General features: G+C 39.3%; 1 protein-coding gene across 5 annotated transcripts in view; it reads left to right on the forward strand.

Annotated features, from left to right (window-relative positions):
* Positions 1-13,935, forward strand: part of LOC105566492 (phosphatidylcholine:ceramide cholinephosphotransferase 2-like) — a 30,221-nt gene that overhangs the window by 12,010 nt on the left and 4,276 nt on the right. For all 5 annotated transcript variants that reach the window (XM_012020547.1, XM_012020551.1, XM_012020552.1 and 2 more), the window contains exons 2-5: positions 10,712-11,094; positions 12,956-13,166; positions 13,248-13,522; positions 13,616-13,791. In XM_012020547.1, the coding sequence (XP_011875937.1) occupies positions 10,712-11,094; positions 12,956-13,166; positions 13,248-13,522; positions 13,616-13,791 (1,045 nt within the window). The remainder of the gene's footprint in view (positions 1-10,711; positions 11,095-12,955; positions 13,167-13,247; positions 13,523-13,615; positions 13,792-13,935) is intronic.

A 13,935-nucleotide genomic window follows, 5' to 3' on the forward strand; every position in this document is an offset into this window, starting at 1 on the left:
AAATGCTCCTATGAATATCGCTCTTTTTATGATGTTATGTTTATTGTATAAATTTACAATATCACTTGTCATTTCGCCGTGCCTGAGCGCGCGAAATTTCAGTCCTATCATTTGTGGAAAAAATCGCTTCTAATTTAAAAACTATTATAGCCTCGACACTTTTGTATTAGGATTTTCGTCTGGAAATGTTCTGAGGAATCTGCCATTAAGAGGACCTTCGGTGGTTTTAGTACACCCTGTATACAATATTTTCGTCTATTACACAGGCCTATAAAAAAGTACCCTGTGCCGGAGATCTGACTAGGTAATTCTTATGTACAGTATTTTGAGTCACTGATTACGAGTCTGACGTCAGAATGCTCCACCACGTCACAGTTTTTGTAATCTCAAGAAAAAAAGCTGTAAAAATGTCTCTTTCGAGGCAGTTGTCATCGTCTCCAGCGTCCTACGAGGAAGCAGGTTTACTCCTTCAGGTTGTATCACCTACAATTTATTGCAAATAGGTTCTGTTTATCAAGATATGAAGATATTAGAGTAGGTCCTCATCTCAAGCTAGCACAATCCCTGTTTTCATGTAACTCTAGCGCTTCGAGGACATAGAATGGGGATCGTGACCTGTGAGGAAATTTCTGAATCTTAAGCGAACTCAACAGCTAGAAGCTGCAAGTTTCGGAAATATTTTTCTCAAGATTGGAGAATCCTTTCAATACAGAAGAACTGATAAATGAACTAAAACCAAATACGGAAGATTGCTACGTTTCCTTCACTAATGTTAGCGGAATCGATGGTGTGTTTGCTCGACATCGGTGTGAAATTGGATTTGGATTTAATATACATCGAAATATGATTTCGGTAACTTTTCCCTCGAGAAGCGCGGTCTTACTACCCTCGAATGTGGGTGTTTACGGTATTTTTTTCTATTTTTGAGATTACAAAAAACTATGACGTGGTGGAGCAATCCTGACGTCAGATTCGTAGTCGGCGACTCGAGGGGTGCGTTCGGGGGGACGTTATTAGCGCTATTTAGCGCTGCAGACCGTTCGCAGAGCTGCATGGCAGCGCTAACAAGCGCTATCATGACATTACTAATGGTAGCGTTGTACGTCGCGGTAATTAGCAACGGAATAACGGCGCGCTGTCAACGCTTTTTCTTCCAAGGTAGTGTGATGATAGCGTTAGCGTCAAATGCGTTCGTGGAGCTCGTTATAGATGCTGCAGATAGTGTTGCACAACGGTGGACACAAAGTAAAATAACGGTAACGTAAATTCGCGAGTAAATGCCTGCTTTGCAACTGTTGTAAAATTCGAATGTGTATGCTCTTAGATTCAGAGCACCAATCAAATTCGTGATTCTTACAACAGTCGCAAAACGACCTTTTCTGTTGAACGCAGCTATTAATGATTTTCGACGGCTCATGTTCGCGGTAATTAGCAACGGAATTGAACGCAATCAGTGCGAGGAATAGAAGTCAGGATCGCGCAACCGGCGAGTTATCTTGATCGTAAAGTGGACCAAAATCGAAAAGATATAATATTATTATATTATATTATTATTACGTAACGTGACACATTATGGAAAAGTTAATGCGATGCACGGTATTGCACGTGTGTCGTCTTACGTGTTTTCCGCCATTGCGCTGCTGCTGTTCAAGGAGCTTGCTATCACTATCGAGCTATTGGCTCCACGAACAGCTTTGGTAGCGTTTGCGTTGGTAGCGTGACAGCGAGCTCCCCGAACGTACCCAAAATATATAAGAATAGCCCAGTTAGACCTCCGGCACAGGGTACTTTTTTGCAGGCCTGGTTATTTAAATTGTTAATCACGCACCTTCTCTTGTGTGCTTCACATTCGTCACTTCTCCCCTTATCTATGTTGAAACAAAAAATGCTTAAATTTAAAAAATAGGTTAGATAAGTTGGAAAAGAATACGGTATATGAATTCACTTAAATAATTTAATTTAACTGGCTACTTACACCTATGCCCGGTCCTAAACGGCCTCTTTAATTTCTAATTGATTTTATATCTTAAAGGGCCTATGTTAAAATTGTAGTATTTAAAAAATAGGTTCTGCACACTTGATTGACTGCACAATTTCAGAATTTCGGACGGCGCGGCGCGGCGCGAGTGGGAGTACAGTGAGGAGTGGTGAGTGCGCGCGTGCGCACGTAGAAAAAACCCGCTACCGCTCAAAATAGGCGACTGCAACTTTGTTTCATTACAATCATCTCATAGTGTAATTAGTGTACCCACTCTCTGTCGGTTTTTTTTATCTTTTCGGTCTTGATCATGTGGTATTCCGCCACGAACTGCATCAAGCGACTGTCTGTCGTAATATGTGTTATTTCTGTAATTACATACGCAGTAGTAATGAATTTCGTATGATTATATTATGATGAGATACTTTTTAAAAAATATTGTTCTGTTACTTCATTGGGTTTTTGTGATGAATATGCTCTGACGAATATCTAATCGTTTATGTTATTGAGTATAAGTACTTTTCTCATGGCTTATACAACAAATTTTCGCAAATATAAAACTTATCTCCTCACGTTATTTATTAACAACTGGTGACATTATTCGACGTTTTGATGTCGCCAACGTAGCATCTGTTTGAACAATAGGAAATTAATTAGGGGTATCGACAGTCGGCTGCCGTGAATCAGTCGAAAGGAAAAAGGAAATGAGTCATGGGTCAGGCGGTTCATTCATGACGTAATTACATAGCATTCGTCCAGACGCGTTCGTGCTCAAATTAGTAGATTGTAAAAAAAGAGATAAACACACCGCGTGTGCGATAAAATACACAGACATTCCGTCGATTTCTCTCATTTTTTTTATTATGACGTAATCAGACGTATTCATTATTTGTTGCGAAAATTTTGCCCGATAATCTGTAATAACATAAAAAGTTGTCTGATCACTATATACTTGTCTAATCATCTTACTTGATACGTAAAAATATAATCAATGGCTAGGCACGTACTAGTGACGTTCATTTGACACTAAACGAAAACAATTTATTTTACGATTTACCTTTCTTTCAATTTTCGTGACAATTTAATGGCAGCATTGCATCGACATATTATTTCAATCAATCAATCAATCTTTATTCGCGTTAGCGTGCAACCGAAAAGCAGGACTTGATTTACAATACCTTGGTTTAGCCTTTCGTACCCTTCGTTACTCATACTGCACACCAATATCCTAATTATCCCTGCTAACTACTGCGCTCCTATTCTACAGGGTGTCTCATTTTAAATGATCCACGCAAATATCTCGAAAAATATGAAAGATATGGAAAAACGTTTCAAACAAAAGTTGTTTGGTTCGAAGGGGGACATAAGGTGGTGCCATTGACTTGACCTTGGATAGTCATTTGAAGGTCACGTGAAGGTCATCTTCAATTTTGTTAATGAAATCCCCTATTGTTTATTATACTATCTTATTCTCCTAATTAATATAAACCACTTTTGTCTGAAGCATTTTTTGATTTGCCTAATACTTTTTGAGATATCCAAGAGAAAATTTATAGCTTTTTCAATGATTAGCTTATGATATCTCGATAACTGTTTGTCGGAGGGAAAAGTAGTACAGGACTTTTTTACTTGATTTAGCTTCAGGAATATGCTGTTGCAATAGCGTTTCAATTATTGGAGCACTATTGCAAAAAGACACCCTGTATAATTTAATTTCTAACTCTATATGTTACAACCTTCTATATATAATCTTGTCTGTTCTTTATTTCCTTCTTCTGTCACCTGCACCGATTTTCCAGTTGATCCAAATCCTTATCCACTCTCCTAACTTCTCCAATGGACTCTTCTTCACGTCTCCTATCCTACTCTCTATTTATCCTAATTATACCTTCTCTTCGCTCGCTTGATTGCTCTTGCATTCATCCACACTCACGCCACCTAAACACATTGACATATTAGTTTTGTAATTTGTGTAATAACACACTTGTAACAAAATGTTATTCAGCTGGCATTGCGCTGTCTAGTCTTCTTCGTATATTATCAGGTTCGCGAAAAGAATCGCTCGAGATTTTTTCATGGAACGTATACAATAATCGATATTTTTCACAGCACCATTCGACCCGAGATTCGACCCAATCATGTTGTAAATTATTTACTGAATGTGTGAATCATCCCGACGCATATAACAGCAAGATTGTAGAAATCGTCTGAGTTTTCTCACATGGCTTGATGAATCATGTCTGAGCAACGGTGATTGAACCCCCAATCGATCTTCCCGAGCTCCCCGTGACCCCGTGGGTCACGAAAACGAATAAGAATGTGTCTATCTTGAGACGATTATGGGTACTTCCCAGCAAGAGACACAGATTGACACAGTGTAATATAGAGAATCATTTCATCCTTGTTTAATATTGGCAAATAACAAAGATAAAATGATTCACTGTGTTACACAGTGTTACCTGTATACATCGCTCATGTAACACTAATGTAGTTGATCTTTGCCATTAGGCAATTTTGCAATTCGAAAGCGTAAAATCATTTAAAGAAAAACGGTATAACAGTATAAAAAAACACTGTTTTGTATATTAATTATAATTTATAAATCAAGTTTCTCTATTGTCAACGTCAGTGTTTTCTTGACCATATCTGGCATTTTTAATAATACAGAAAATTTATTGCGAAAAATATTACCTCAGCCAGGGTTTGAACCTGAACTTCCCTGCATTCTAGGCGGGCGTCTCGCGTGTGTTAACTTTGCACCCCAACTTAAAAATTTTGTAGTTCTGACTGGAGTTCCCGCTTCTTTTTTAGGAGTTTAAGAGTTCCCAATACTTTATAATGGCGTCTCACCAATTCGACCACAGAGGCACGTTTCTCTATTATATTCAGGAAATAAGAATTAAATATTATTTTGGATTGTAAGAATTTAAGATAACGCTTTCTTATTGAAGATTTAGAAAAGATCAGATGATGGTGTGCTATACAAGTAAATTGAGCTAATATTATATTAAGTTTTATCGATAAAGTCGAGTATTATTTTCATAAAGTGATTTGCAATATAAAGTTTTGATGCTTTTCTTCCTATGTAGAGGAAGAGCAACGCCGTAATTACTATGACAAAGGTTGCAAAAAAATCTTGCGCGTGTTACAATTTCGTATTATTTTAAGTTAAGCGCAATTTTGTACTTTACGCCATTGTTGACGACAGGAAATTCGCGTAGTTCCGCAAATTACTTCGGAGTCTGCAATGTGCTGATGGAATAGCAATTTTGTGGTGCATTTAATTTGAGAGCATAGTGTGATATTGCAGTCAAAACCACAGGCTTTGAAAATCGCAGATGGTTTCAGCTATTACGCTATCATGCGATCGCTCTTACGCTATAATAAAGGATAAATACAGGGTAAATACGAATAAGCATCGTGCTAGCCGTAGTTGCATAAATCATCACAAATATCACGAATGATCGATCTTTGCGATGAAAAATACATTCGATTACGTAAATCCATGTTGCCTTTTCTGTTGAATTAATAAACTTTATATCGTGTACGTTAATTAACTGAGTCATAAATCACATTTTTTTTCTTTATTGATTATTTGGCATATTTACCCTAGCCAGGTATTAAAATGGTGTCGTCGACAAAATTTGCAAGTCAGAATTTTAAAAAGTATACATTTTTACAAGACTGGAAGTAAAAAATCTCTGTAAAAAGCTAACTATCCCTGAAGTATTCTTAGTTTTTGCAATGTATTTTCTTTCGAATATTTCTTAGAGGCATAAATATCATATTCGTTCGCGCGTGTTGAAGTACACAAGGCCTTTAGTCTGTTATCAGCACGTCATATGTTTCTGGTTACTGTTATCGTTAACATGCCTTCAACGAACATTAATTAAATATATAATTATAGATTTTTGCGAGCAATTTACGTGGCTCTAAATACAGGAAGCTATCGTAGTCGTTTAAATATAGAATTCCGTCTACAAAGTTTGAGCATTGTTGTTAATATTATATATTGACAAACGGCTGTCCTTACCATGTTTGACGTAATTGGTGTGTTGCAATTTGGTGTAGTGACGCATCGGAATAACAATAGTGATAGTAAAGGATAATAATGATAACTATTTGGCTGTCGTAAAGTTTTGTCGTTATTCCATGCTAACAGATTACGAAGAGCTAGACAATGTCGTATGTTCTCGAACATACTTATGTGAAAATGTTCACCTGTTATAAAAGTTATTGAGACTTCCACATAGGCAAGTAAGACCTTAGAATAGTAAGTATCAGACTGAATAAGTAAATAATCCGCCTTTACGAGCTGATATTGTCTCGAGTATTCATACTCTATGTCTCGCGAAAGCATGTAATTAAAGCACGTAAAAAAATTTAGCGATTAAAAAACGTGTGTGCGTGTAAAATATTCAAAATCTTAGACCTCTACCTTCACAAATTTGGTATTGAAAACCGTTATTATACATGTATATAATTACTTGATGAATTATTATTTGGACTTTTGCCTTTAATTTTCCTTTTTTTGTACCGAAGTTTGACACAAATTTCCAGTTCAAGGATACGCACGATAAAATGTTAGACTGCGTACAATATTAACGTGCTTTGCGAATTAATTAAAATAAAACAGTGGCGACATATTGGGTATTAAAGAAGTCTGGACAATTGTGTATTGTAACATACACAAAATTTACATACACAAAAATGTTCAATAATTGGAGCACCATTGCAACGGCATAGTCTTGAGACCAAATCAAGTAAAAAAGTCCTGTGCTACTTTTCCCTCCGACAAACAGTTATCGAGATAGCATTTTATCTTGAATATCTCAAAAAGTATTAGGCAAATAAAAAAATGTTTCAGACAAAAGTTGTTCACATTAATTAGTAGGATAAGATAGTATATTAAACAATAGGGGTTTCATTAAAAAAAATTGAAGGTAACCTTCACGTGGCCTTCAAGCAACTATTCAAGGTCAAATTAATGACACCATCTTATGTCCTCGGAACCAAACAATTTTTGTCTGAAACATTTTCTAGCGAAACTCTTCCTTATCGAGATATTCAACCGTGTCCAGACTTTTTCAACACCCGGTATGTACGCAAGTATTGCGCGATAAATGGGAAGTGTAGAGCATTAAACATAGCAACTCGTATCATTATGCGAGTGAGCTATAGTCATTTAAGAATCTTTACATAGCACAGAAAAATCTCTCTATTAAGATCTCTTTAAAAAATATATTTATTATGATTACGAAATCTCAAACTAAGACACCAAAATTAAATGTCTACTTTGAAATAACTGAAGCGTAAGATTGTTTTTGCATTTTCCACTTTTCATTGATAAATGATCGTAATTGTAACGAACTTAAAGATGAAAAAATCTTTAGTAATAGTTTGTAAGCAAGAGATTTTTCGAGGTTTCTCGACGTATCAATTGACGTAATTAGGATTAGCAGTTATTTCGTGTTTCCAAAAACGTAAAGCTCGTAATAGCTCAGTTGGTAGAATTATATCAATTCAAAAGAAATCTATAAGTCGCTGGTTCAAACCTATAAAGCAACTCTTGTGACACATACAAGAGTTAATTGACTACTCTTCTTGACAAACAGTCCCTACGCATATATAGCGTATCCTCCCTTTCTCCTCTCCCTGATGCACGATCTATACGATCTATAGTCGTAAAGTCGCAGGATACGGTCGTAGAGTTGTATCAATGGCCATGGTCATTGACCATGGTCGTTGGCCAAGACATCACCGATGTGACTCTACGACCTATGACTTTACGACTTCTATGTAGACGAACTTAACTCGTAAAACCTCGTAAACAACACTCCGAAAGCTCCGGCTCTCACCGCGAGAGTGATAAGTTAGTTGTAATATAATTTTCAAGATTAGACCCCTTTCTACCCAAGAATCATCGCCTATGCGAGACTTCGAGTCAGATCAAAAGGGTCGTTATCGAGGTAAGGAAGCTCTCGTTTCGTACGACTTGTGTCGGCATGAGCCCGAGAAGTCGCATTACGAGAATCTCGCCTTTTGACCTCGTAATAAAAGCAATATCCGCCTGAGAGCCCGTTTCCTGACGTTTCCTGACGCGAAAGGTTTTCTGGGTGCAACCGCGTTGAATCGTCATAGAAACTCGCATTTTTTACACCCAGTCACAAATAGGACCGTATTGTTGGATCCTATATCTGCGCGCATTACTTTGCAAAAGTGGGTTCTTCGACTAATTCCAGGTCGATTTTTCTTCAGCGAAAATGTCAAGGAAGGTCGCTGTCTACGACAGTTCTAAAATTTTTTAACATTTCCACATACAATCGCCACGCTCGATCGTAGAGTTTTCGATCGATCAAACTAATACTTTGGAACCACGTTCAGAACAACTAGAACAACCTGGAACTACTCGAGGGGGAAACCGTTGATTAAAATCTTGTACACCAATGCCCACTAATGCCCAGCGGGCATTACTTTATCTTAATATGTTATTTTACCTTATTTATCTTGTCTTATCTTATTTTATCTTATTTTATCTTTATAACGCCCCAACAAGGCCTAACATCCAAATTAATGCTCCAAAAATGCCTAGCAAGCCGCAAATCTGTACACCACAATACCCTCAGCGGTTTCTCCCTCGGAACAACCTTTAAAAGTTCGATTTTCGCAGAATGAGGTGCCAGGTCAAAAAATTGTTTCGTTAGGTTTTCCATGAAAATTCTTATTATACATTTTAGAACAAGTCTAGAATAAAATAGGACAACTTTTAGAATTTTAAAATTGCAAAAATGCTAGGTGCCAAGTTCACGCAGGTGACCGAGTTTCGAATTAAAACCTTTAATCCTTTGCGCTCTGCAGATTTTGCACACATGTCAACAGTGCACCGTAATGTTATTTTATACGCGCGGGTCATAAGTTATATATGTGTCGTATAGCTCATACTTATTTATTATTGTAACTGCTAGTTTACTTCGTATGTGGAATAGACTGCTAAAATTCTTCAAGCCAACTAGACTGGTATTTGGGGAGCACAGAGGGAAACTTAATGATAGGATGTGAAAATTAACGTAATACTACAGTATATCTACTTTGAGAATCTCTCGAGGAGTTTGGTACAAATCGTATCCTAATGTTGCCAATTATTCCGATTGATCAAGAGATACGTTACAATACTGCAATCGTTCAATCACAGATTATTTCTCGCGAGCGCTCTCGACGCTCTAGGCCTATAATGAGCGTAAACTACCATTTTCTGCATCGTCGGGTCGTAATTTGTTCAATAAACGTGGACGACACTTAGCTTTAGCGCGCCGAGCTCGACTTGTCGGGCAGAGGTGTCTGGCACAGCCGTCACCTTTCCCATGAAACGCGTTACGTATCGCGTTAAGCATGGTCCTTGATGTTAAACATTTATGTCACATTGTTCCGACGTGGTATAGTTGGTGCGCTAATCGAAAGTAACGCGTTATATCTAACCGGCTTGGCGTGGCTTGGCGTGGCGCGGAGCGATGCATTCCGTTGGGATGCGTTGTGGTCTGACACTCTGACGAGAGTTCGCGTCCGAACGAAACGCCGTGGCTGACGTGTTTTCAGAGATGCCGAGTGAGACAAAGGTAAAAGGAGAGACACGTCATAAGGATGTTACGTAAGAAACCATTTTTTCACTCGAGGATATCACAGCTATAATACATTCACCACTCGAATCGTTGTCTTCTCGCGGCATAGGAGAAAGGCGGAAGGACAAGCGCGTCTTAAAAAGTATCACACAGGGGAGTAAAATATTTTGAGGGAGGTCCAGGTTCAAATCCTCTTGGTTGAGGTAATGTTTTTCGCAACAAATTTTCGCCAGTTTTGGCCGAATAATATTACTTGTCTGTTATTTAATCGCCGGCGAAGAAAATATCACTCGCGTGTAAAAATATTTCACTTGAGCGTGATCGGTCGCCGTTGCACGTTGAATTTTATTTGGCCGATCGCGCAATCAGCCTGGTCGCGCGAAGCGAACATGAGCTCCTGAATGATAGTAGTTCTGGCACAGCCGCGTCTATCGATGACGCTTCTGACTACATTCTCGCATCGTGCGGAGTGAGTCTTGGTTCTATCCGCGGATCAACAGTCATCTCGTCCAGTCGCGGTCAGCTCGACTTAGAACCCGCGCTTTTTTTTCTGGTCGCGCTCACCTTTTCCCTTTGTAGGACGGTAAATGTCTAAAAATATCGCGCTTTGCGGGGCGTGACGCGTAATGAGCGCCCCGGGTAAACGTGCGTCGTTCGCAGATGTGTGTCACGTGTAATAACAGTTTTTATTGGTGCGCCGATCATTGGGTCAAGTAAACTTTGATTTTCAGGTAAAGAGTCAAAGCACTTCAGAGAAAAACGAGAAGGGCGTCACGCACCCTCGAGATTACGCATCGCAACTTGAAAAGATTACATCGACGTCGGTGTTACGATGCGGAGGGATAGATAGTGTCACTTGTACTTTACACGCGGACGCGCAAAGCAATTTTTTTATCCCGCAGATCTAGATTCAACAATAGCTCGGTTATTCTTCCACGTGATCAAGTAGTGCATGCGCCAAGGTCAGCTACGTTTCCGCAAGTCCGCGTCAACCCTTTCGCTATTTTATCGCCGTTAATGACACTGGCTAGCCCAGGTGTCTCCTACCTCTATGTAGAGCACGTGTCCCGAGAACCAGATTCGTCGATCAGGACAAGTAGACTTCTGTTCTGTGCAGGATGGTATTGGATCCCAAGGCCACCAGCTTGCACAACGATTACGGAAGCTTCGACCGACCGTTGGGCGCCGGGGAGGGCCACGAAAGGGACGTTGAAGCGGCTGTTGATGGAAGCAGCAGCGGGATGGCACAGTCCAGCGATGTTTATCAACGGCAACCACTACTGCCCGGCGCGCCGTTGTCCAAGAGCAAGGACAAGTGGTCTGGAGTGGCCTCCGGCTCGGACTACTATGAGGACGATGAAGATGAGAAGGATATCGAAAGCCTGGGTAGACATTCCGGGATACCGAATGGCTCCGGCAGCAGTATCGTCAAAATCGACATGCCGGCGCCGCTTCGCGAGGAGCCGCGTTTTCCCAAGGAAAAATGGAAAACGTTTCTCGGTGAGAGCGCGTGTCGTGTGCTAAAAATGCCTCCATAAAATCAACAATAATTTCTCCGTGTTTTAAAGCAAGTTCCAGATTTCCAAAGAGCTAAAAAAAAATAATGTCGCTTTTGTGACGAATCGATTTGTCGATTAAGGACACACGGAGAGTTGTATCTCTTGAAAAAAATTACATGTACAAAAATTCGTATGACTCCATAAAATCAATAATAATTTCTCCGTGTTTTAAAACAAGTCCCAGATTTCCAGAGAGCCCAAGAAACAATTTATGTCGCTCTTGTGACGAATCGATTTGTTGATTAAAGTCGCAATGTCAGAAAACCATTTTGAAAGAAAACTAGTGTATTTTTGTCATAATTTTTTAAATAATTTTCACTGTGTTTCGATTCGTGCATGATTATGGGATAATTTTTGAAATAAATTTAAAAACTTTTGCAGTTACAATATAATGTTCTATCTAATCTATTGAGCAAAAACGTTGGAATAGCGGATTGCCTCGATGCGGTCAATCCACTACCTATCAGAATTTATTCCTCGGTTTTTGCCACGTTCAAAATCGAATGCCTTGACGTAAGAAGAGTGAAGCGAAAATTGGCAAAGAATTTTTTACGCAAACATCGCGAGGCTCCGAGGCTCGCCGGTTAATTCCGCTAGAGTCTCAGAGCCTCTTCCAGTTTGGCTTCGTACATGTGACGTTCGTTCACAGCGGGAGTCCATCGAGATCGAGGTCGTTACGTGGCCTGGTATTCGTTCGATACACCAGTCTGCTCGCGCAGCTTCGTCGCACAGAGAGCCTCCCTCCGATCGATCTCCTCATTTCTCGAGTTCGCGCGATTTATCTCGATGGCTTTTTGCGTCGGAGTTGGCCGAAGCGAGCAACTGAATGTCCGCTGCCGTTCGCAAAATGCACGTAAATGCACAGAGCAGCGGATTTCGCGAGTCCTGTTACGCAGATCTGTTACAATATGTATCGTCGTTGCATGACAGAGTCAGGAGATTAATGCCGCGGTCATTCTTTCGAGTATCCTCGAAGATGAAAGGGGCAACGTCTTCAGGGTGTCCAGTGATCAGGGAAATCTGGAAAACCGGGAATTGTCAGGGATTTTTAGAAATCTGGAAATGTCAGGGAAAAGTCAGAAAATTTTACGATTTATCTGGATTTTTTTACATCGTTTCACATTTTTTCTGAATAATTTAAAGTTTTTAGAAAATAAACTTTTCTTTGGCTCTCAGTACACTGATTTTCTGTTTTGCTAAACATCAATTTATTTATAAGCGTGGTCGGTAATTTATATTTTCATCGTCGTGTTATTTTATTTCAATGTGTTCAACTGAGACAAAACTATAAAAGAAAGATGAATTACTAAACAGTACCATCTAAGTAAATTACTGTCTAGTAAGCTGCAAACAAAATGCAATTAAGCAAAACGAAAGCATCATATATGATTACGCACGGTATCACAAACGGTTCGAATGGTTTGTAGTGATATGTTCGTTCCTATTATACATTGTATTATACATAGATGGTATAATTGCTTTAATTAAAATTTTTACCTTTTTAAATTCCGGACTTTTGTTTCCCGAGAGAAAAATATTTCAAGGACCTCGTCATTTAACATTTACTTGATTTACCATACAGATGTACGCAAATTATGCATCTTGAAAGAAGTTACACTACACGGTCAGGGAAAAATTAATTCCGGCTCCTGGAAAACCTGAAAGAGTCGGGGAATTTTCTTCATTGAGTTTGCTGGACACCCTGGTCTTTTTTCCATTTTAAAGAGAGAAAATGGCACGATAATTACATCCGACAGGGGGATGTTGCAAGTATATATGTAATTTGCCGTTTTCCGTTACAGCATTTCTTTTCATGGTCGTAAATTTTATATTGACGACGGCTTCCCTCGCGATGGTACATGAGCGCGTTCCAGATAGGAACACGTACGGACCGCTTCCCGACGTGGTGCTGGACAACGTCACCGCTCAGGATTGGGCGCTTAACGTCTCGGAAGTCCTAATTATGATCATGTCCAATTCCGCGATGGTTTTTATCATTTTTCATAAACATAGGTGCGTACGAAATGATAAATCAACAATCAAATGGACTTTTCTAAAGACGAGAATTTCTAACGATTAAATTTGTTTCTGCAGATTCATAGTAGCTAGACGAATATTTCTGCTAATGGGCTTGCTCTACATGATGAGGAGCATCACGATGTATGTGACGGTCGTACCGATCGCCAGTAAAACTTACTATTGCAGCCCGAAGGCAAACAACACCAGTCCGCTTCTCGTGACGAAAAGGGTCCTGCAGCTCATCTCCGGTTTTGGCTTGTCCATTAACGGCAAACACACTTATTGCGGAGATTACATTTACAGTGGGCATACGGTCGTGCTTGTACTCAGTTACCTGATCATTAAGGAGTGTACGTACTTTCGTTATTCGTTTACAAAATGAGTACACGATACATGATGATACCTGTGGCGTAATTTCCTAACGGTTTGTGACGGCGTTTCAGATTCTCCAAGAAGATGCCAACCGATCCATTGGCTAGCTGGTCTGGCGGTACTCGTCGGGGTAATTATGGTCTTGGTAGCTCATGGCCATTATACTGTTGATGTACTTATAGCTTACTATGTTACTACGCGCCTGTGGTGTATTTATCACACGTTAGCCAATAACCCAAATCTCAAGGTACGATTTACTTTCGAACATTGAAAGTTTTCTATTCTGCAAAGATAGTTGATCTATAAATTGATAACCAGCTTTAGTAATATTATAATAAATGTAAACATAAAATTTGATAAGAAACTTAATTTTTGATATTATATGCGAAGT

The sequence above is a fragment of the Vollenhovia emeryi genome, unplaced genomic scaffold (assembly GCF_000949405.1).
Source record: "Vollenhovia emeryi isolate VEMERY1.0 unplaced genomic scaffold, V.emery_V1.0 DF939144.1, whole genome shotgun sequence".
Lineage (NCBI taxonomy): Eukaryota > Metazoa > Arthropoda > Insecta > Hymenoptera > Formicidae > Vollenhovia > Vollenhovia emeryi.